Source organism: Melopsittacus undulatus, chromosome Z, assembly GCF_012275295.1.
Source record: "Melopsittacus undulatus isolate bMelUnd1 chromosome Z, bMelUnd1.mat.Z, whole genome shotgun sequence".
In the NCBI taxonomy this organism is placed as follows: Eukaryota; Metazoa; Chordata; class Aves; order Psittaciformes; family Psittaculidae; genus Melopsittacus; species Melopsittacus undulatus.
In genome coordinates, this window is record NC_047557.1 from 22,396,864 (window position 1) to 22,422,547 (window position 25,684).

Consider the following 25,684-nt stretch of genomic DNA (forward strand, 5'->3'; position numbering starts at 1 on the left):
AAGACATATGCCACTAAAGGGGGATATCCCATTACACTGACACAACATCCTGTTGTGCATCTAGCGGTTACACACTCTTGGAAATTCCCCCCACCAGCATTTATTTACATGGCATTTTGCAGGCAGGCACATGAAAATTCCACCCAAACTGAGCCAGCAGGACATGTGCCAGCTCTGCATGAAAAGCCATATTGTTGCGTTTAGCACATCATTGAGCCTCAAATGATAAACTCCTCTCAGCAGTAAGCAACTTTAAATCCTGGCATTTCTTAACTTCTCAATGTTTAATTTTATTAAAACAAAAAATGCCTGCTTGCAATATATTAAGTAGCAGATTAGGAGTATTCCTCTGTAGCACTTCCCTAGGACTTGAGCTAATTGTAGTAATAAAAGTCTGGCTTTCATTTTGTGGCCCTATCTGTAGGGAGAAAAGACACACACCTTACCAATTTGTTTTATAACTTTTTGCAAGACAGTAATGCAATCTGAGATCTGGGAGGAGCAGCTCCACAGGCCAATACTTACTGTGCCAGTTAAAATGACCTAGCTGATTCTGAGAAAAATGTTAGAAAAAATCCAAAGCTTAAAAAGTTTAATGATATTAATGAAAATATTTATCATCCTTGACTTCCTTGTTTGCTTGCTAAGAACAAGATCTATGAAAATCACTGCTAAAATGTCCAAGATTCACACAGAGGACAGAAACCTACTGTAGCTGCTAATACTTCAAAGGATTTGCTTTGATAAACCAAAGATTTCAGTCTATTTAAAACCAAAAAAGCACCTTAAAGAAAACAGCACTAATTTTAAAATCAAGCCCTCAAGGTAACAAAGAAAGGAAACTAAGAGTGATTATGCAACATTAATTCAACTACATGTGCTCAGGCCAGATCTAAACATGGAATGTAGATAAAAGTACACCAACCTTTTACAAATACACTTCTCAAAGCCAGGGCTAGTAACAGTCACTGCAGAATTGCTATCATACAGAAAATTATTTATGACAATCCTGTCTAGATTCAGTTAAGAAGTAGGAATGGTTTGTGCATGCTTTTGGAATGTTCAGTTTGCCTGTATGAAAAGTAGATTTTAGTGTGTAAAGGAATTACATGTGCACTGAGAGCCAGATCCCAAACCACCAGTCCAACATTCCCCTCACAACAGGTTAACAATTTGTATATGTTTCAGCAGCAGGGCAGCCACTAAAAATTGCTGCTTACTGTTAGGAATTTGAGGCTTGCTCAAGGGTTCTACTAGTTTAAGGCAGGTAGGGGTTGTGAAAAATCTGCTGTCACAAGTGTGAAGCCTGACATTAAATTCTGAATGTGCTTGTATTAGTAAGAGGGGGATCTGAATCTGAACAAAACTTCAGGAGACATTAAATATGATGCATATTACTTCATATCCAAGACAGATTTTGCAGGAGTATTAATTCTCAGTTCTGATGTGAAGTACGAAAGTCCCCACCAGATGAAAGAAGTCCTGCGGGGTTCATCTAAGTTAACCTTGTAACTATAGAGTTAATACCAATTTAATACTGAGGTTGGGTAAATAGCTATTTACTTACTTGTCTAACATTTTCTTGTGTAAATGTTGATTCCAGTCTAAGAGACCAAATACCACTGCATTCCTTTCCTGTGAACGTGGCAATTCCTAAAACTGAGGGAAGTGTAGCATTTCAGCAGGGAGAGCCTGAACCTCAGGACACTCCCAATGAGTCTGCAACACTCCCTCACTCCCTTCATCTGTCCATGACGTTATATTGCATACTTTAATGATCACAAAACAATTTTTCTTGAATAACCTCTGCCCCATTCTGTATGTTCCAGACTTGAAGGGTGAATCAAGGCTGCATATGCAGTACCAAAAGCTGTCTTCTGCAAGTACTCAGTTTGGCCAAAAAGCTGGAAGGGAAGTGTGAATGAAGCCAGAACTGGAGAAAGAAGAGTCTGGTTTCATAGTCAAGGCTGATAAGTGATAATATAGAGCATTTTCCTCTGTCCCTCCATAACACTTTTCTTTCAATTTTAGTTAGTGCTATACAAAGCCATGTACATGGGGGAGAGGGAGAAAATAACCTAGGAAAGAAATAATTCAAAGGCTTCTGAAGCTGGATACCGAAATGGGTTAAAGCATTGAATTGTATGATTTAATTATAATCTATTAAATTGTAAAATATGGCATACTTTTAACCTACTGAAAGTGTTTTGAAGATATTAGTCATACCTGACTAATATTTGAGAATGCTTACATACCATTGCCGCATAAGAAACCATCAGAAAATTAATAGAACAGTTTACCTAGCATAGTTTTAAGAAAGCACAGTAAACAGGGACAAATTTTAACACTATTGCTTGTTATTGCATCATCAGTTAGGATATGCAGAAGTAGCACAGCAAATAAAGACAACATAATATATTTGGCCCTATATGCAAAACGTTACACATTTCATTAAGAACCTGTTTGAAAATCATGAGTTTTGTTAACAACAATCCAGAATTCTGAACAGTTTTGTTGTTTCCACAGTCGTCCTGGTTAGGCAGGATTAAATTTCAGAAATAGAAAAGCAACAGCAGATCTGGGGAGGAAGTCCTTATTTTTTCATACTGTCATTAGCAAAGTGTTAGAAAAACACGAGAAAGAGACTACTTTCTTATTCTGTGCAAAGCTTCTGAAACTCTAAAATCATCTAAGGTGATCTTTATCTTAAACACAGAAAACTACATTTAAGTTTTACAGGTTGCTCTATAACTTCTTTAATGAAGTTGCTCACCCTATGGAAATCCTACTTAGAGGCCTGTTTCTTTTCCAAGGATTCAAAGAAAATAAACTGCCTTCAGCTGATATGGGTTTGGCCACAGAACTTCAGGCCTCAAGTCTTCCAAAATCATTTAAAAATACTAATGAATTAACTTGTGATTTTTCTCCTCTTCACAGACAAACTGTGAGCTTCCTGATGTCCATATTTTTATTTACTTTTTTTTTACTAGATCTGAGAGAAAGTTTCCTCTCTAACACTAAACTCCAGGCTACCCAAAATCCATAAAATTCTCCCTAAAATTTTAGCGAAGTTGAAGTGTGTATCATTTGGTTTTGTTACTATGCTTGCTAGTTACAAAATGCCTACGATGCAGAGAAGCTTCTTACTGAGTCTAGACTGAAGTACATCATAATTACCATAATTGTACCAGGCAGTAAAAAAATTCAAGCCCCCATGCAACTCTTCAAGAGGAACAGTTTGATACATTTAAGGTACATAAATTATTTTTTCAGGTGAATTGCTATGGCTTAGATTGAAAGTTCTTTTAGACTGCACATAATGGCATATACATTACAAGGTTCATGAGATTATTTACTATTTAGAGTATTTCTTCATTGCTCAAAACTTAATAAATACTCTGAAGTCTTTGAGCATATACTTAAATAGCACATTTAGCACGATAGTATTTAACTGGCATATACCCATATTTCATATTTGAAAGTATCTTATTTGTCTTCTATTGAAGGTCTGAGGTGAGGTGTGACTTTCTAGGCAAATGACAATGCACACCATTATATATATATATATGCATATTTTAAATTTAAAAAAATCAATTACTAATTCCATGTTACATATAAATTTGCTTTGGAAAAGTAAATCTACTGTGTTTGTACAGATAAACTATGCACAGATCTTTAATACTGTTCCATGCTGGCAAAAGTAAACATATTAACCATAGCATGGAAATATTTTGCAGGTGCTGAAAATCGAGTGTAATGGAATAGTTAAAATGTTGGAAAGATCCCATTAAAAATTCAAGCAAATCCTTCAGTTACATTTAAGATTGTGAACAATCCTTTTAGCTTTGTCCCAGTGTGTTGTCAGGAGAGGATTCCTGCCATTACACAAAATACATTATCAGCTTCTTCAAACTTCTTTCCATTTGCTGTGTAGTAAATATAGTCAGGAATTCAAGAAGGTAATCTGTGTGGCATATTTTGATGGACATACCCTTAGGCTGCAATTCTGCAAGTGATTAACAGGAAGGAAATAAATATCTCATTGTCATCTATTGGCTGAAGTAATCACCATCATGGATGTCAAAGAAAGCAGCAGAAGTTACTGAAAGGAAGAAATTATCATCTATCTGGGCATGAAGTTCATAGCGCTAACCTATTTCACTGCAATATGTAGAGTAATTCAAAGACAGATAATTTTTCAGAGCACGAACAATTGTAAAGAATGACTTTGCACACTAAAAGGATATTAATATTTCCATAAACTATTATTTAATAATTTATTTTTTTTAAAACAAACTGTTGAGGAGAGTCTATCATTAACTAGCAGGTGATCACACACATGGTCTTTAGTGAATGTTGACAATTGAAAGGAAATGCAATTTTTAATGTTTTCATCAAAATATTGTCCTAGTTATTGCTACTGATCCCTTAAAAATTATTGAACAATCAAATGAAACATCAAAAGAAAAACAGTCTGAAAAGAGTTCACTTTGTGAGGGAAGGTTGGAAGAGCTACAGATTGCAACCTCTCTTCCCACACCTCTCAAATAGATGAGCTGCAAGATGGGGACTGAGGAAGGAAAGTCACTCCACTCTGGTAACACCCCACATGTAGTACTGTGTCCAGCTGTGGAGTCCCCAGTGCATGGGAAAAGACATGGACCTGTTGGACTGGTCCAGAGGAGGGCCACAAAAATGATCAGAGGAATAGAACATCTCCTCTGTGAGGAAAGGCTGAGGGAGTTGGGCTTGCTCAGCATGGAGAAGAGAAAGCTCTGGAGAGACCTTATAGCAGCCTGCTACTACCTAAAGGGAGCTTATAAGAAAGGTTAAGGCAGACTTTTTAGTTGAGTGTGTTGTGATAGGACAAGGTGGTTTTAAACTAAAAGAGGGTAGATTTAGATTAGATATAATGAAGAATTTTTTTTCATTATGAGGGTGGTGAAATATTAGAACAGATAGTGGATGCCCCATCCCTGGAAACAGTCAAGGTCAAGTTAGACTGAGATGTGAGCAACCTGATCTAGTTGAATCATAGTATCATAGAATCAACTAGGTTGGAGAAGATCTGTTCCTGTTCATTGCAGGAGGTCTGGACTAGATGATCTTTAAAGATCCATTTCAATCCAAACTATTCTATGATTCTGTGTCCCAAGCAGCAGAGTCAAATCATTGCTAAAGAAAGAATGACTAAATACTTTGTAATTAGTTGTGACACAAAATTATAATCATTTACTTTAGCTAGACAATAAGCATTCATATTCTTGCTTTTTCCTTCTTTTACATCCTTTTCTTCAGAAATGGTCATATGACCATTTATCCAATATGGGTTCTCGCTGTTCATTAAATATCTGTATTAGCCTAGCCCACAGCTTGGATAATGTAAATAGCTTCTATGCCAAAGAAATTCCAATTAAATAGAATTATAGGAGTAATAAAACATAAAGGCTGGTCATGTTGCTTCAGGAGCTGGAAGGTCCTTCTTACAGATGTTAGTTCATAATCTTTGAGTTGTTGGGTCTCTCCAGCCAAAACTGGGGAAGACTTCCATGAAGTATCAGTTGTAACCGAGATCTTTCAGGTCCTCAAGGGATCTTTGGAGACTTTTTCTACATGATTAAATACAGTGAGATTTCTAAACATTCCACAGCAATAATTAATGTTTTTCTAACTTTCTGCCCCCAAGACTCTACATATCAAAGATTAGATACAGACCACAAGATGCAATTAAGTGGAACAGACAGGCTCACCAAACGGAGGAGGAACTGTAGGCAATCATCTGTTACTGTTTTACAACTATTTCCACTCCTACTCCTCCTTTCCCACTTTCTCAATTAATAGCAGAAGTAGAATGGGAAAAGTTTGTCATACACTCAGTTATCTTCAGTGGCTTACACAGGACAGCATCTAGCAAATGAGCAGGTAAACATTTTTGCCTGTATCCTCAACCTCTCTGAAGGTAATAATAAGAAAGTTTGTTCTTAATTTTTTCTTCTTTTTTATTTAGCTTAATTATTACCTCAATCCTTTTACTGAAGAGATATGACTATCTAATTATCTCAGAGGTGACAGTAAGAGTCAAGCTGATATACCAATAAACAAATCTGGATCCAGGATTTTTTCTCCTTTTTAAAAATAGCAAATGATTGATTATTCAAATTAGACCTGAAATTCAGGTTTCGTTTAAAAAAAAGGTAAAATAAATAATGTCTTTAAAACTTGAAAGTTTGGCCACACAACTATAGAATCATTTGCTAATCCAAGAACAGGAGGGTAGACCTGTTCAAAAAGTGAAAATTGGTAAGTCTCAAAGCATGGAATACAGTTTGGATCTAGACTTTGAACAAAAATAATAAATCAAATAGTAAGTTTGTTCTTGTTTTGAGCTGCTTACAGCTCAAATTTTGTATAATCGTTGAAAGTGCAACTTGATGCATGCTTAATACATGTATTTCCAAAAATAATATTTTTATATGACTCCACTTTACAGAGTTTTAAAAGCTGTTTAATTACAAAGACCCTTCCTGACTCATTGTAATCTCTTTGATGGTCATAGAGTATTATTTTTGCTATTAGACAAAACCTCAAATTGCTAGAAAGTTTACATATAATCAAAAATATGTCAGTAGGAAGTTTATATTTCACTTGTGCCAAGCTAAGATGGAGGATGAACACACCTTGCAGTCTAGACTTTAGTGAGACGCTGAAAAGAGGACTCTGTGATAAAGCCCTTATTTTGAATAACAATAGAACCTTATTGTACTAGTCATTTTCTACCCATTAGCTTACTTAGATATTGAAGCCAGAGCAAAGAAAGATAAGAGATAGGTCAAGACTGTTTAAAGAGGAACAGGGAAATCTCTAGTGTTGTTTAATCAGACCAGGTGGGATATACAGAAGACCTTTAAGGTCATTCGGGAGAGGAGTGTTCTTGGCCATTTTAGGTGCTGATACTTTTTTTCCACCAACAAGATGATTGAGATTGGTTAGCTAGAGTACTGAATAGTTTCAGTAAAGAGCTAAATAAATGTAATATGCCTTGATTACACCTTAAGAACTAAGAACCATCTAATCTGCAACTCCAAATGCTTTCTAATCTGCATAGAGCTTAGAAGTAATTGAGTATTGATTTTTTTAGTCTTGATCTTTACATCAAAAGGCAGGTAAAAACTGAAATGTTTTACTGGAATGGGCTTGCGTGCCCTTAGTCTCTGGGTTAAAGTACAGGTTAGTTCTTCAATTTTGGTGGTATAAGAAACTTGTACAGATTATCCCTAAGACAGGGCTCTTCATCTCTCAATTTTGCATTCTTTGGTAATCGGTTTTAATCACAGGACTGTGTTTTATCTGCAGATGTCACTTCATAGCATAGAGCTAAACATCTGGCTAATAAGGTTGTACTGGACTCCTTTTTTATTCCCTCGCATTCCTCAGAACCTACATATCTATGTTTGACAGTGGGCTGTGTCCCTTCCTCAAGGCATATGAAGGAAATACAGTAAACCAATACAAAAAAATCCAGGTGGCTAGTTCTGAATATAGAAAGCTGTATTTTAGCAAATGCTCCTTAAATGTAAGCTTTCTCCATGTTGCAACAACAGCATTATCATCGCTTTAACTTACGGAGAACAGTTCAAAGATATATGTTAGACAAATCATTTACAGATATTCAGTCCCAAAATTTGTCTTGATTTATAACACAGTGTAGTATGTTACAGAAGTATTCATCTTGGTCCAAGGAAAACAAGAAATATGAAAGAGGTGCAGTAATTGTCACCAGAGTATCTGCATATATTAATCACATGGTGAAGAGATAAAAAAAAAAATTGACTAAATTTTGGTCTGTCATTTACAAGTGAAGTAATAATATTGCTACTTTATTGTCCTTTTTCTGGGCATATCTGCACAGCTTGTTTCTCCCCAGACTAGAAGTCAAATATCAAGATACAATGCTAGACCTGGATTTACAGAGATTAAATCCCAGTTAAATTTTTGTGAAATATTTCTTACTGCCTAGGTGACTACCAAGGCCACAGCAGTTGATCAAAGGCTGTACAAGCATCAGGTACAGGCATCTAGGTGGAATCCTTAAGCAGAACACTGGGTAGGCATGTAGGCTTTTAGTAGATGACAGATGAATCTACTACCAAGAATCATACTCAAACAGATCTCATCTTTCAAGGTAGCCACTTTTTTTTGAGACAACTGCTGGAAGCACACCTTTATCTAATTTTCACAGATCTGAAAAAAAAACCCTTCCCTCCAATTTAAAGTGATGTAAGAGAATTTCAGTTTGCACAATCCTATTAAGAGTGCAGTATTCCACTTCATCAGGAATAATCCAGAAAAGTCTTCTTTTTCTGCCTGCCATGCCTGAACATAGGAAGCTGTATCAAGCCAAACCACACTGTGAGACTACTCCTTACATAGCTCTGGTCCTCGCCTTCCTCTTAATTATTTCCATTTTTTGGGAGGGGATCGGACAAGGTGGTTATTCCTCAGGAGTCCTCGATTTGGGCTCCTGCCTGTGATTGATTGTGTGTCCCTGACCTCCTCTGCAGATTGGCCTTGAGTGAGCTACTGGCTCTTGTGATGGGCTTGGCAGGACAGTATTTGGCTTCTCCCTTGTGTAATTTTCTCTGTAAGCTCCTTTGTGAGTCTTTTATCACATTACTGACCATTTAGATTTAAAAATAAAGAAATAGGCAAATAATATTGGGAAAAAAAGAGAACAAAAAATATTTTTAAGGATGCTATTCAGAGTGATAAGACATCTAGAAAATGGTTATTTGTAATTTAAGCTTTCCATTTATCCTTACAGTCTCAAGCAGTAATGACTGACAGTTACAAAGCACTGGTGGAACCAAAGAAAGTAAATTGGAGAAAATGTAGTACTTAAAAACTAAAGCTGCATCTTTCTTTTGTTTTAATTTTTTTGGTCTCATTGGTAATTCTACCTTGCTCAGCAGATTTTGAAAGACATTTTGAACACACTCTGAGCTATGTTTCTCCTGACCTTATGTTATGTTTAGCTTCATCTTTTCATAAAACTTCTGCCTCTTTCAAGACCCTTTCATAGCACGTGACAGATACATGGTAACAGGTACTAGCATTAGGTTGAATAAATACACATTCTGATTGCAGGTTTCAAATACTGTCACTGTGAAACCACACTTGGACACACTTGGACACGAAGTGTCTGATTAAGGCCAATAGTTCAATTTTTTTTCTGGAGCTCACAAGTTCTGGCACAACCAACCAGGTACCTCAGTTTCTTCTACCTCTTTTAGAACAAGACAGAGTTCAGTAACACAGCGTAAATATAATATCAAAGAATTTTTGGCTTCATATAAATAGGGAGGCTAATGAACAGAATAACATAAAAGGAGGCCTAAGACCCCCTGATATAGGGAAAAGATACAATAATTTCTTTTTCTAACCAACACAGCATAAGCTTGACTGGTAGCAATGCTTGTCATTGAGATTACAAGGTTTTCACATTTCTAAAATCCTGTTCCTCAAGTGATTATCTACTCATGAAGACAGCAGCTTTAAATACTTGTCAATTTCTTTTTACCACCTGGGTTTGTAGCATCTATAATTCTTTGATCACTAGAGATCCAATAACTGAGATTAAATCTAGCAACATTCAAGCTGCTGCAGTTTCAGTTTATTACCAGGTGCTTAAAACTCTCACCCTCAATATAATATCTATATGAAAGCAAATTATTAATAGAGTTTCTCTCTATATATCCCTGCTAACAGGGCTCAAAATAGCTAATCGCATGAACGCAAGTTCTCCTAGACTGTAACAAATCTCAGTGATGACCATTTGAATTGCCTCTTAATGTGCACACATGCCAGAGCACTGCTTGATTTCTAAGCAAAGACTCAGTCAGATTGACACTCTATTTTCTGAAAGCAGGCATGCACCATCAGACATAGTTAGTCAGGTCAAAAGATCAGATCTCTACTTATTCTTACCCTGCTAGTGTCTGCATGAGCTACAATCTCTGAAAGGTACATTTACAAATTACCAGTCACCAAATACTTGCTGCCTCTCACAATAGTGAAGTGACCTCCCTTGGTACCCTGCAAAGCAGCATAGGTAAAACTGTGCTGACTACCTGAGAAACAAGAGTATCTCAGCTCTAATCATTGTAGTGTCAAAGGAGCTGTTGGCTCTGTTTAGGTGCCATCTGCACTGAAGGTCTTCTGACTGCTGGCGGACAGTACTAGGGCATTATCAGAACAGGCTGGTTTCACTACCTCTTTGTTCTAAACAGAGATCTAAGAAACAATTAACTTGCTAGGGAAAAGAGTGTTACTCTCCATCAGTGATAAAGAACCTTTTCTTGTAATCTTTGAAAGGGATTATAAACAGCAACTATCTCCTGTATCTTAACCTTTTACTGAATGGCCCACAGGGCATATATATTTATATGTGTACAAATCACAGTTTATAAGAATCTGTGACACCATGGCCAGCCTGGCATCTGCCTATATGCTTTCTTATTTGCCCTCATGCAACTTTATGAGTAAGACACTGTGTCTAGAATTGATTAAACATGGTCACTTGCTCCACACAAATCCCCCCAGCTCCGTAGATTTGCTGCTCTTCACAGTTCGAAATATCGGACATCCCCTGGGAAATCCAAACATCCCTATAGACCACTGTATCACTTCAAGAAATCAGCTGATAAAAGCAGCACCATGACTTCCTAAGTAAGATTTGTGGAACAATTTCCTATTCACTAGAGTTGTATGCTCCAGTCCTAAGTCACAGGAACACCATCAGTAACTTCAGCTTTCATTCATACAGAATTGCCCTAGCAGCAATTCCAAAAACTCCATTCCAAACTGTGAAGGAAGCATCAAAAACCTATTGACAACTCTCCTTAACCTCCTCTTCAGAAGCCTCCCAATGGGGATAGCCACCTAAAGGCAGTTTTGAGAGAAACTGTAAGAGCCATGGATCAACTCACTTCACAGCCTGACAGCTACTTCTATCAGATTTAGAAAGTGCCTGTAGTTGTCTAGGACTAATGGTTTCCCAAAACTCTCAGCAAAAGGTCCACAGACAATTTCCAAACTCTTTCAAACTTTTCCGTGTTTCCAGTGCCTAGCTTGGGGACGAGTGATAATGAAGAAATCCATTCCCTAATATGCCCAAAGCAGCAGAAGCAGTCACCTACAGAACCTCAAGGGGAAGAAATTCTAACTTGCACAAGCATTTTGGAGTGTCCTATTTCCAAATGTACAAGTACTTGACTTTGTTTGTATATAGTCCAAGATCTATCTGTATAAGGCATTTCTCATAGCTGCGATGACAGAACCAAACCAGACAGAGTAAAACATCAGAGAGACTATTTCAGTGCAACATTTTAAGTGTTTGTAAATTAAGCAAACACAGTACTGCATCTCACAAATATTATCTGTTTACTTCCCATAAGCCTTTAGGGTTTGTCACACAGAATTACTGTTTCAGGTCTTTATGAAACAGGAAAAATGTTTCTGTGCTGAAACTCCAATGCTACAAGCCAGTACAGAAAGTTCATTCTCTCCTTTTGTGGCACCACTGTCCCTTGTGTCTGCCTCTACAGACTTCCATGCGTAAGGAACATGGCATAAATATATGAGTTATACCTGGCATAGAGCAGGTCCTTCATAAAGTTAATAGGTGAGTTGCTGTGGATTAGGAATAGGAAGGTAAGGTCAGTATTGACAGAGACCTTTTAAACATGCATCAGGAGTGGGATTTGTCTCTTTTGGGGAGAAGGGGTGATCCAAAGTCGAACTTGAAAGCAGAAAGCAAAAAGCTCTCTGGGTGTAAGAACAGGGAGTCAAGTGTGTGACACAGTCTGAACACATTTGAGTACCTTGAGATATATCATGGGTATAAAGCCCAGAATAGGTAAATGATTACTTTAAAATTAGCTCAGTTTGTGACAAAAAAAAAAATCACATTAACTAAAAAGCAACATAAACACACCTTATGCCACTGTGTTGGTTCTTGCTAATAACCAGGAAACTTGAAACTACTCTGAAGAACAGAGAATGTTAAATAAATGTGAATAGTTGCGTAGCATGCAACTAATATATTTTGGCACTTGATTGCAGGTTCCAATGAAATCAAATATTTGTAAATTCTAAGGTTTAAATATGACTACTAGTGGCCAGTTTTCAAAAAGGGAGTGACAAGTAACTTCTGGCACAAAGTCATTTCCAGGCTTCTTTTCTAGAAATTCTGCTTTAAAAGAAAAATATCCATGTGCAAGGTAGCATAAGATAGAGCTGAAAATTCCTTGAAGTTGACTATTACATGGATGTAATGCTTATGACATTATCAGTGAATAAATACTTTGGTGTGTGGTTTTAAAATCACATGTAGATGTGATCTTGGTGAACTTTTTGAAGCATTAGCTGATTTCTGTAAAATTCATCAAGCTCCACCAAAGAACAGAGATAGCTGAGAGCAGAATCAGTCAGAGGAAAGAAGGGGGGGTGAGGAGAAGACCTTATGTAGATTTTACATTTTTTTGCTGTCAGTAAACTGTGATTGCATGTTAGTTATGCAAATATACGTTTCATGGTGAAAATTTTTTGTTTCAAATTGTTTCCCCAAACAATGTTTTGTGGTTTTTTTTTTCCTCCCCAGTGCATGTATATATTTTTAAAGCAGACTGCTAACAGCTTTTAAAGACTTACTTGTAATTTTAGCTCTGAGTCAGAAGTGTTGTTTGTACTCCCATTTTTTGAAATTTGAATTCCAAGACATTCTTCAAGTCTCCTTAGCCCCATCATTTCTTCAACAGCTGCCTATCAGAAAAGTATATTCACCCTGTAACCACATGGTAAGTTGCAAAAGAATCTTAAGCAGAAGGAAAAGGAAATAAAATAATGTGGGAAAGATCTCTTGCCAGTTTGTAACTAAAAACAAGATAAAGGAAACTGTCGTTTATCTAACACATTCACATGTAAGATGAAGAGTTCAATATGTTTATTTTCATTAAAAGTAAATAAGCTTTCTAAGCATTTGTAAATTGTCCTGGATAAATCACAGGAGCACATAGATACCATAATATCAGCAGAGTCTGGTGTCAGATACTTATGTATGAAAATAGGTCAGACTATCCACCCAGAAAAATCATACTCTTCCTTGAATGTTTATCTCAACATTGTTATGTACTTATATGGAATTGTGAAAGTAATTGTATTTTTGCCAGACTGGCTATAACATAATCCACCTACAACTGACCAACTACAGAACAAAAATTAAACAAACATTTTGCTGTTGTTAAATATTTTTTATGTGGGTTTGAGCTTCTGAAGCCAGAAGATCACTTGGATTATATATACAATGTTGGTAATTGCATTCCTTAAACCTACAAAATGCCATGAAGCTCACTATTTTCCAAAATAGCTTTGCAAACAATGACAATTACTGCCCAGACATTTTCAAACACAGCAGGTTATTGGCTTAGGCAGTGATGGAAACCCTGAAAAGAAGATAAATATTTTGAAACTCATTGTAAATCAGATTTGTGCACTGAAGTAAGAATGGATTATCTGCCTCTAAACAGCAAAAGATGTTTTAGTTTGAGGGGCTTTTTCCATGCTTATTTACTAGGAATTATTTTAAATTTTCTTAGTGATTTTTATTTTTTCTATTTTCTCAAGAATTTTAGTCATTACATTGTCATAAATACTCTACTATAATTAGTTATACATACTTTACTCATCACATTTTACTAATGTCCAAGAATTTACTGTTTCTCAATCTTTTAATAAAAAGTATATTTTTTCAGATTAAAAATTCATAGGGAGCAAGGCTATGTTGGCTTCATGCTGATCTGCAAGTATTTATAGCAGATGTATCTACAGCCTCAGCTGGGCAAATTTCTACAATGTATTTAACTGAGCCCTTGACCAAAGATGAGTCTGTGATGAGGATTATAATATTGTGATGTTCTATATCCTGGTACTGTGGTACCAAGACAAAGGCAGCCATCTATTTCATCCTTTGTTTCAGAAAGTAAGTATCTGGAAAAGTTAAAAAGGAACTCATACACTTGACTGTACAAGCAGCTTTGGCTAGTATTAACAGAGAGGCAATATCAGGATGCCAAAGGCACTGGTTTTATGTATGTGCACTCAAAGCTGGTTATGAATGACAAGGTTTCTGACTTAGTGCCAGATTCACATTCTCTGGCAGATCAAGACTGTTGTAGAATGAAGACATTACCTTTGAACTCTCCAAGGAGTTCTTTGGCAGACCACAAGTTCTGGTTTACTGGGCGTCTTCACGAAAGAAGTAAGACAGGATGTTGCTAGACTGTTGTTGAGGGTTTATTAATTAGTATAGAGTTGGTATTGCATCCGTCTCTTTCTCAGCAGATCACAGATATTAGAGACAAATTAAATTCAGGCAGAATATCCCTGGGCTCTGGCAGTTTCCAGCTGGAAGATAATATCTGTAAATGACCCAGAAGGAAGCAGCATTTCACTAAGTCAGGTCATTATTTCTATAAAATGAGGATCAAAGCCTAAAATTTTCTAAAGCAGTTACTTTCACTGTGAAAGTTAACTGATATTTTCTGAAGAGTGTAGTGAGTATATTTAACGAGAAAGGGATATTTACGGCACTAGCCCTTGTAATTTTAGAAGGTCTGAAAGCGTTTGTTGTTTTCCACTGAAAGACTACTGCAATGATATGAATCACCTGTTGAGTTTCCTACCCTTCCTCTCGATCTTAAAAATAATTTTCTAGCTTTCCACAGCATAGAGAGGGGGGAAATCCTGAAACAAACTATAAAGTGTAAAGAAAGGCTAATAAGAGGAGAGTAACTCACAAATTTGGAGTTGCTTTGGTGTGTTTTTTTCCCCTAAAGACAATTTAATGTTTTTTTTTCCAAATCTTGACTCAAGATTTTTGAGCAGTAGAGCTGACTGTTTATCTGTGCATCCTTTTTGAAACTTCCACAGATTAAGTTCAGGTAAATGTAGGCCATTAAAAACAACCTCAAAGAACAGCATGAACTTGATTGAAGTAAAAATAAGCATGTACTATTGAATGACACACACAGCATAATAAAGAAAACACAAGCAAAACCAAGCTGACATTTTACATTTAACCACAGCACTCCATTGCACAATTCTGGACACCCTATGCAAGGTGACTGCTTTTGTAATCAAGTTGCTCAAGCCACAGAGGAATGATCAAAATTTCAGTCCAAAGGTTACCAAAACATGTTAGCACTCTCTTACCCCTTTATTTTGAAAGGCGATTCAAGGTTTATTGTTTTGAAGGATGTAAGTCTCAGATTGTTAACAAGCAACATACCTCTTGGCAGCTCTTCACTATCCTGATGACCAGCTGAGAGTCAACACACGCTGTAAGCATTTGCTCCTCAGCTCAGCAAAATTACACGGGACTCAGCGAGCATCTGGCATTCAAGAGCGCTGCTGTCTTTGTGGCAGGCAGATTTATGGACATAATTTTTGCAACTGCTACTTTTCGTGATCATTTGCAGTTCACTCATGTGCTAAGTACAGCATAGCCAATTAAAACAGGCTATCCAAAGATGTATAGAGTTCAGCTCACTGCTGTGAGTCACTGCAAGTCATGGCTTCTTTCTTTTTAGAGTATATATAGCATTTCAGGAGCTCACTGAAGGGACCAAAGGTCTCTCTATCTCCACGCCCTCTGTGGGCCCACCATATTTCCTCCTGTGGACTGAACTTCTGCAAGAACTGAACTTCCCTTTGACTTCTCTGACTCCAGGATTTTCTACAAGTTTCTCACACCCTCTGTCTACCCACAGGAGCCACCTTCTCTCTGCTATAGGGGCACCTGTGGCCAGGACCTGTGATCTCCAACAATTCATCCAACTGTTGCCTTGGAATGCCCTTGCTAGCTTAGATTTCCTCAGCCCCTCATGCCCTCCCAGCCTTCCTATGTCATCTCATGGCCCATTCTTCCTCTACTCCCCTGGCCCCTCTGCAGCTTCCCCCCGCCCATCTCTCCCTCACTGAGCAGCTCTGGCCATGTGCTTGCCCCAGAGCCGTGTTCTCACTGTGGCTCCCCAGCCCCACCCTCAGCCTTCCTCCTCAGCCTGAGCCCTCCTGCTCTCATGCAATGACTTCTCTTTTTGGAGCTGCTCACTGTGGCATCCCCTTCACCTCTCCGGGTGGGGAGGGAGCTGCCATGAGCATGAAGCTGGGTGGTGGCTGCTGCTTAGCCTGTCGCAGGCACACACTGAAGGCCACTGGTGCTTTTCACCCATGGTGCTACTCAGGCCTGGTGTGAAGCCAACCCACACCCAGCTCTCAGCCTCATCTCAGGTGCCAGCCGCCATTAGAGGAGACTGGCAGCAGCTCAGAGCTCAGCAGCTCTCCACACCACACAAAAGTGACCAGGGCAATCCCCAGATCCAGCACTAGCCCCAGCCAGGCCTCCAGCACCCTCTCCTGGCTGGGGCTTTGAGCTGCCACAGGCTACAGCCAGATTCCTGGAATGGATGGAGGGACACCCGATGCTAGAGGCAGGGAGCTAAGAGGAGTCTGGTGGCCAAATGTGAAAGATGTGCTAGAAAGATCGGGTTTTCCAAGCGCAGCCTGTCCCTGCCATGTGTGCCAGGTGACAAAAGACCACATCCCACTGGAAACTGATTTGATGTGAGGCACCTTAGGCAGATGCACCTGCACTGTCCGAAACTACATCCACCCATTTTACTGAGTGTCTGCCCACACTCCAGGAATGCCAAAGAGCACAAATCTGTGATGCCAGAAATGTGTTTTGCTTGTACTAGGGTAAAAAGAGACATATGGCAGAGTTTACCATGTAGAGGTAAAAAGGAGTGAGGAGACACATCCAGGGCCATTAAACCAAAGCTCCAAACCTGTAGTTCTCAGTGTTTTTTTTCTTTCATTAACATATTTGTGATCATCATGACTGCAAGAAGTGGCAAAACCAGCATAGCAGCTTCACAAATCAGTGGGGGAGGGAAGGATACTTTACAGAAGGATGTTATCTTAATGCTTTAGACCTATCTTAGGCTGACTGGGATAAGAAATGAAAAAGAAAAAAAATCATGTTAATAGAATTCAGGCCATCTGCCTTCAGCTTTACAAATATTTTACCAAGGTTTGCAGTGAGCAACCGAAGCTGAGCCAAGTTCTTAAACCCCACTGCAAAGCCTGAGATAGAATATTCCTCCCTTGTATCTTCCTTTTGCATTTGGTGCAAAATGTAACCAAAATTATTTTCCCCTTTTATTTAAATACACTGTTCTCTGTTTCACAAGGATTTTGAGGAAGATATAGCTAATTGATGTGTATAATCATAACCACCATACCTCCTTTTTTCCTAGTTACCAGTCCTATCCTTGACAAAATGCTTGTGAAGAGTAATATGTCTCAAGTCAAATGTTATCTGCTAATTGACAGGATGGTTTCAACAGTGTAACCTTATCTTAGGTAAATAAACTTCTAAGGAAACTTTGAGCCAGAAAGGCCAAAAAAGATGTTTGAGATCCCTTTTTGCTGCAGAAGGTCTTGTTTTGATACTGCATTTCAACAGCAAAGGCTAAATGTGAAAGAGAATCTGAGAGACCAAAAGAGAGTCTCAGTTCACTCTGTTTATATTTGCTACCAAGTCAGCGGTTTTCCTAATATCAAAAAGCATCTTGACGGCTCTTCAATGACAGTGGTAAAAAAAATTTGAAAAATTATGTTTATCTGGTATCTTATTTGAAAAAAAGAAGAAAATATGTATCTCTAGCATGTTTTTAGTCTTATATAGATTTTATAAAGTTTTTGCACTTCAATAAATAATTAAAAAAACACCCTAAAATTAGGATTTTTAACATGTAACAGTATTAAGCTACAGATGTGAAAACTCTTAATAACAGTCACATTAAAACATTAGATCAAAGACAGCAATACTATACACAAAATAAATAGGAGATCCACGGATGTGTCAGAGCAGTGAGAAAGAGCAGTCACTCGGGAGAAGAAGCTGATAGGCTGTGCAGTCCTATCCCGGTGTGTGGATTTTGAGGAATGAAAGTGAGTGTCTTGGAAATGACTGCAAACTTCCAACACACATTGTCGTGCATATGCGAGACCCTGACTCTGTCTCTGATCAGCATTCAAAGATATTAGAAGGCAGTGAACCTAATAAAGTGCACTGCACTCCTGTAAAATTATTTGCTTTGTAAAAGCATAGCTGACCTCCGAACAAATGTGGCAATAACCTGAAATGCACTCTGAAGTTTGTCCTTAGAAATTCCAGTTAAATTGAGGGTCCATATCTTTCCATGAAGGTATAACTGGAAGATGTGCCCACATGTGCAAAACTGTTACCTCAGCTTTCTTGCACGCAAAACTTTACTCAGCACCAAGCTGCTTCTAAGGGAAGAGATCTGAATCCTCACAGAAGACTGATCTTCATTGCAAGACATTAATCATATTGGAAGGTGGGCTTTCAAACAGTATGAATGATAATTTTGTAATGTTATAAACATTGCAAGAGCATGTACAGTTGTGAAGACTTTGATGGGGGTGTGGGGAGAAGAGTAAACAAACACAGATTTTGATGTGCTTAGCACTGACAATATCCAATTTCCAAAAGCCATGGCTTATCCCTTATCAGCCAGGCCAAATCTGATCCCTCTGGGTGGTCATAACAACTAAAGCCTGGAACACTCTCTGGCTGAGCCTTCACTTCTAGCATCCAAAACACTTCCTTTTCTATCTCAAGCTGTGATCCGATGAATTTGTTCCAAACAGGACTACTAAAGAAGTGAGATTATTTGTCTAGCAATCTTGCTAGGTCTTCTCTGAAAAGGCTTTCCTGTTTATAGGAATGGCATCCTCCCACTCTTAAAGCAGAAATACACACTTACATGCTTTCCAGGTCAGATTTCAGTCATTTTCTTACTGGCAGCTATACGACCTCTGAGCTTAAACTATGTGTCCTGTAGTCTGTCCAGCTCAATGAAAATGTCAGAAATAGAAAAAAATAAATGACATGAGGTGCCTAGGTGATATGCCAATTTAAGGGATGCAGTATCCTTAAATGCACACCATAACGCATTCTGAGAGGCTTGGTTTCCTAAACTGGGCATGAACTGCCCCTTTAGCTGGGCGCCCACAGATATACTTGGGAGACTACCAAGTTGCTAGTGCTGTAGTAAACCTTGTTCTGTGGCTGACTGAGCCCTTATAAATCTATTTGGGATTCCATCCTGGTTACTGCATGCAAATGCTCTTACACCATTCTGTCTTGGAGAAAGATTGGAGGGACCACACAGAAGCAATGATCCATCCCTTCCACCTAATTGTTGCTTGTGGTGAAGGGAAGACAGCCAGATAGGGTGTCATGTCTCGCAGAATGATGGCCTCAGCTTAGTAATGGTCTTGTCTTAAGACTCTTTGATTGATGACTGACTGACTCCAGACGAGGCTCACAGGACTCATGCAGTAAACCTCCACAGAACAGTCCTGGATCTTAGTTGCTAGTAATAATAAATAACAATAATAAAAAAGTCAGCAAAATAACCAAGGCCTATTCAGCATTCTACAGAAGATACTTAAAAATGCTACTTGTAGATCAGATAATTTCAGAGACAACAGGGAGTTTGCTGATGAAGGAGCAATTGTGGAGTATAGTAAGGCAAACAGAAAGGAAAACCAAGTATCTCAGGTAGAAATTTTTGTGGCCATTTCCTGAAGAAATAAACTGAAAAAGTGTAACAGAGAGTTGTAGTAGCAGGATTGGCTCCAGAAGGAAGTTCAGGTGCAGGACGAATGCATTTTAAGATGACTGAAGGAAATTTACTGTGCCAGGAAATCTACAGTTCAACATAGGCAATATCAGGTTTAAGGTAGCAGGAGGAGAGAAACAGAGGGAAACACAACAACATCCATTTCAGTTTATCCAATTTGTCATCATAATCTAAACCACAAATGCTCCAGGGGGAAAGAATAATACTTAAAACTGAACAATAGTGGGAAACTTACTGGGTAAAACCTGTAGTGTGAATGCATGGGAGAAAAGTGAACACAGTTTTGGAATGACAGAGAAACTGTTATTAGAATGTATATTATTTACCAAGACTACTCCATCTTTAGCTTCTGATATGCAGTGTAATAAAAGCCTGTGATAGGACACAGGTGGGAATACCCATACCTTTAAAACAGGTAATTGCTTTTTCAATCATTTGTAAATAGAATAAAAGAGAATAACCATTTAAAAATATTTAAGGTTCTCTGTACTTTCTTTTGCGTTTTACTCACAATAATAATTATTTTCATTAAATGAGAACTGAGATTTTAACTGAGAAGCAAGAAAAAATTCATAGGACTTGATCAGAGAATTCCATTCAAGATATTTTAATTATATCTGGTAAGAAGAGAAGCACCTTGGCTTGCAGCCCAGAAAGTGCACACACAGGCCAGAAAGCCAACCGTGTAACGGCCTGCATCAAAAGGATTGTGACCAACAGGTCAAAGGAGGTGATTCTTCCCCCTCTACTCTGATCTTGTGAGAACCCACTTGGAATATTGTGTGCAGTTCTGGTGTCCTCAACATAAGAAGTACATGGAACTGTTGGAGCAAGTCCAGAGGGCCATGAGGGTGATCAGGGGCTTAAGCATGTCCCATGTGGACAGGCTGAGAAAGTTGGGGCTGTTCAGCCTGGAGAAGCTGGATAGAGACCTTATAGCAGCCTTCCAGTGTGTGAAGGGGGCCTATAAGGACGCTGGAGAGGGACTCTTCATTAGGGACTGTAGTGACAGGACAATGGGTAACAGGTTCAAACCTAACCAGAGAAAGTTCAGCTTAGGTATAAGGCAGAAGTTCTTTACTGTGAGAGTGGTGAGGCACTGGAACAGGTTGCCCAAAGAAGTGGTAAATGCTCCATCCCTGGCAGTGTTCAAGGCCAGACTGGGTAGGGGGCTGAGCAACCTGGTCTAGTGTGAGGTGTCCCTGCCCATGGCAGCAGTATTAGAACTAGATGACCTTAAAGACCTTGCCAACCAAAACTATTCTATGATACGCTGGAGGGAAGGAATGCCATCCAGATGGACCACGACATGCTTGAGAGGTGGCTAATGCCAAGCTCATGAAGTTCAACTATGCGAAGTGCAAGGTCCTACACCTGGATTGGGCAATCCCAGGCACACCTACAAGTTGGGTGGATAAGTGATTGAGAGTAGCCCTGCGGAGAAGGACTTGGGGGTGTTGGTCAGTGAGAAACTGGATATGATGATCTTACAGTCCTTTCCAACCCTAACCATTCTATGATTCTATAATGCTATGATTTTATCTCTTAGCAACAGTGACCTAAGCACCATATCTTCTGAAATTACTTTCTTCCTTATACATAAAACCATTATGGCTTCAGATAAACTTCAGATAAAACTTTAAGAGCTCAGTGCAAGGACATTTTATTTTTATTATTGACTGGCTGTTAATGAAATCATTCCAAGAAGTACAGGTTATTTTTGCTGTCATTAATTTCATTCTTGATCTACTTTACTGCTTAGGCTAAGATATTATCTCATAATGTACATGACCATCTTGACTTTTTTTTCCTTATTTTTTTTCTTATATATGAGAAACATCACTGATACCAAGACAGTATTCTAGCATAATGTATAGATGTTACTTGAGAAAAAAACCTTACATATATTTTGATGTACCTGATGAAGTGAATGTTAAGCATACAGAATTCTAGTAAGTCAGGGAATAAACAATCGTACCATGGTTATCATTCTTAAAAGCTGCAGTTTTATTTTACTAAATTATCTATGTTAAAAACAAATCTGTGCCTGGTGTGGAATTTCACTGCATCATGTGTTACAATATTTTTGTTTTCATTACAAGCAGAAGAATGCATGTAGAACAAGTGTTAACAAACATGACAATAAATTAGAATATAATTTACAAAAGCAAAAATATAATAAAGTAACAGTGTACCACATTAATACTGAGTATAAAATAATAAGCAACTAATCACAATAATACAAAGGTAATTTCAGTCTGTATTATTAAGGATATCTGTGACATTCACTCCATTACAAAGTTCCTAATGAAATGGACTATTTTTAGGTGAATATACCTTGAGGGGTTAATCTCTAGATTTTTATTTCTGTTTTGATCTTCTTCAGCTGATAGTATTGCTCAGTGGAACTACTGGCACCAGATTGATTTCTGCATGTCATATTCTATTTGATTCTAGGCCTGTTATATTTATAGCCTATACAAATAGCCCTTTTGTCACTATTTAGGAATATAACATTATTTATCTTAGATTACATAGATTGCTACAGTGTCGCAGCAGCAGTGAACTGTGCTGTCAAAACCAATTATTTTTCTTTGAATTAGGTTTAATTTTCCAATCTTAGTCTGAAGTATTGCTTAGTTTGTAAATCCATATACATTCTGCGTTTTGTTCCCTTTAACAATACAATTCAATGTTGCTCTAGGGAGTTCTTTAAATTCCAACCTCAGTGCTGTTATGTTGCAGAGTAAACATCAGACTCCCTAGTGTTCTAGCACCAGTAAGAGAGCAAAATGTGTCTTTGGAAACACTCCTTACAATTTTAATGTTCTAACTGAGGTAAAAAAAAAAAAAGGTTTACTTTGAATACACAGAAAACCTTTTTCTTATTAGATGAAAAGACACACTAGCTGATAAACAAAATCATGCCCTGGAGAAAACTAGACCCTGATATAAAGAGGCCTCTTGCTTAGGGAATGCTGTAGCAACCCCTTTCCCTTTCATCATATTTTTTACCTTGCCAGGACATGGTAGCACCAAGGTGTTTTGTTAAAAGGACATAGCAAGTCAATTCACTTAACAGAGAAGGACTGCATACTGCCCTTAATCCCTATGTGCAACTCCCAAAGACTGGGGGGTTTTATCTACTGGTGTCAGTTTTAACAGGAATTGTTTACATGGTGATAAGAGCAGCAGAGAAGCATATGTGAATACACACAAGCCAACTGAAAATGAGTTCCCCTGGTCACAGGCATATGAAGTGGAAATACTGCAAGAGGTAGCAGATGACAGGAATTTGATGGTCATGAGACGTGGGCTGCACAAAATCCCACAGATAGATTGTCAATATGTTTGGGTGTTTCATAGTATGAGTTCTTTTAACAGTATCTATTGTTCCATGCTAATTCACATTAGGAAACAGTGTGCAACACATTTTGCTTGTTATTGGTAAAATACACAGGTATGCTTCAAACCCATTGTATTTTGAAATTATTTTTCACTGAAAAGAGGTGGGTATTTTTTTGAAAGTGCTATTTGAGCTAGAATTTGTAACACACATTGTTCACTTAATTTTAATTGCAGTACAACAAAGGAGGCATAGTTGGACACAAAAGCACATTCATCAAGTACCTGTTGCAAAATGCAAGTGTTCAAGTACAATATATTAAAATAAACAAGTACCTATTTTCCTTTTCTCCTTGTTGAGTCTGTTACTGAAAAGTGAAGGGCAAGAGAAGCACAACAATTAACTTTTTTATGGTAGATTCTTGAATGTGACTTGCCTAAGTAGTTTGGTTTCACATTTGAAAATGGAAAGTATTTGGTGAATATTAAAAATATGGTCATATGAAATAAATGGAGTATGGCAGCAGCATAGTTAAGGCATCTAACTACTAATCTAGAGGCATGACTTTGTTCCAGTCTCATGCTGGAAGGTGCCCCTAGTTTTAAATATGGTCCAGCTTTAAATATGTACCTGCCCATTTAGGTGAAGGTAGCTAGACTTCATTCTATCCCCTTTTTTACAGTGTGCTTTACTCCTGATAGTCCAAGAGGCCTCTTGGCTCAAGCACACTTTTGACTTCTCATTTGAACAGAACCTAGATACCTCCATGAGCCATTTAATTCTTTGGTCGTAATCCTTGCCCACGCAGATGTGGTCTCCTGAACTGCACATTCACATATTCTTTCTCATAAACAAATGCCCTTCTCCTATGGTATCAAAGAAGGGAACATCTGGAATCCATTTTAACTTCCAGCTTTGCAAAGGATTGTTGCTGTTACACAGTAGGCTTACCTTTTGCACTGGAATTCCCTAGTTTTGGAGAATCCAAAGTAACATGTAAACCAGATACAGATGCTCACAAAGTTGTTTCTTCTTTGTGGCTGGTGTTGTAAACGGAAGTGAGCTGGAGTCCAAGTCTAAGTTCTAAGTAACCTGTACGGTAGTAGTGAAGAAGCTGGCAATACAGTCTTCACCACCGTTGGGAGTCTGCCTCTTCCATGAGACTAAAATATGCTCCCTTTCAGTGGAAATCTCAGCCTCACTTGTACAATCATAAGATGGCTATAAACCTGCAACACAGATTGCATTTCATAGCACACTTGTATTTCATGCACCACTGCAATAACTATTGGACCTCTTCTGTTTAGTGTAGCTTTATATATGGCTCACAGCAGTGTTCAGGAAATACGGATTACTCCAAAGGGAATTAGGTGGAATGAAGGAAAAGTACCTTTTTTATTTTTTTTTTTAATTTCTGCTCCTTAAATAACATTTCCAAGCTCATTTTATAATTTAAATTGTGGTGCTGTGTCGTGAGATAAAATAGTTAACATTTTTAAGCTATGACTTCATGGTTTTTTGATTCTTCTTTACTTCCATTGTAGACCAAGTCATAACAGCTACATTTTAAACAGTTTTAAATACAAATGGATTCAGTGTCATTGCTAAGTCCATAATAAAAATTAATTTAATGGTCCAAGGAGGTAAACAGACTATTTGATTTAGTCGAAGGAACACAAATGTTCCACTGTAAGCTATTCTATGTGTGTTGTGTGGATCTTTCCAATTTGGCATGCCCTCCTTATACTGTGTCCAGCACTTTGGATTAATAAATCCCACTTCACAGAAGTTAAAATAATATTGAAATCCTGTCAGCTGGGGCTGACCAGTGGTTACGTTTTCCACAGGGTAATGCATTAGCAAGGACGTCAATCTCATTCCGCTGTGTGGCTCTCTTCGATGGACACTCTTCCACAATGATAATAACAAGGCACCTTCTTGTGCTTTCTGTTGGTCAGTGTCCTTGGCAGGTCTTGCAGCACATCTGTCTGAAGTATGCTCGACTGCAGAACTTGAACTTCAGCACCAGTGGGCAATATGCCACTTTGTTCACATCTTTGCATTCTAATAATTAAGAGTATTGAAGAGAAAAAATCAGAAATAAAAATCAAAATACAAAGAAAATTCAACATCTAACATGCTTCTCCATCCATTACCTTGCCCTCTTTCTAACTCTCTTTTTAATCCAGCCTAGTGCATACAATATATTTAAAAAGTCATAAAAATATCTGTAGGGCTTCACTCCCAGACATTTAGAAGTGTGCCCACTTTGTCTTGGAAAAGTTCTCATTTATTGGGATAAATGATCACTTTATACAGTTAGGAAATGTGAGTCATTTTTCTCACAATACTTTTATAGCTTCTTTCTCAGGAGTTATTTTATCCATCTATGAAAGGTTATCCAAAATCTAACACGATTCACACTATTTGGTACCATGCCTCTGTATTTGTAAGAATCCTTGAAATAGAATGTGCACTTCAACTAACAGGGATCTAGAAAACAATGGGTGTTATGAATAAAGGCATCAGCAGAATTAGTTCACTGACT

The 25,684-nt window shown here is 37.9% G+C and overlaps 1 protein-coding gene across 2 annotated transcripts in view; it reads right to left on the minus strand.

Annotated features, from left to right (window-relative positions):
* Positions 1-21,779: 21,779 nt before the first annotated feature.
* The window catches only part of ADAMTS6 (ADAM metallopeptidase with thrombospondin type 1 motif 6), a 145,258-nt gene continuing 141,353 nt past the window's right edge, over positions 21,780-25,684 (minus strand). For both annotated transcript variants that reach the window (XM_005151915.3, XM_031051632.2), the window contains exon 24: positions 21,780-25,200. In XM_005151915.3, the coding sequence (XP_005151972.1) occupies positions 25,091-25,200 (110 nt within the window). In that variant the 3' untranslated portion in view covers positions 21,780-25,090. The remainder of the gene's footprint in view (positions 25,201-25,684) is intronic.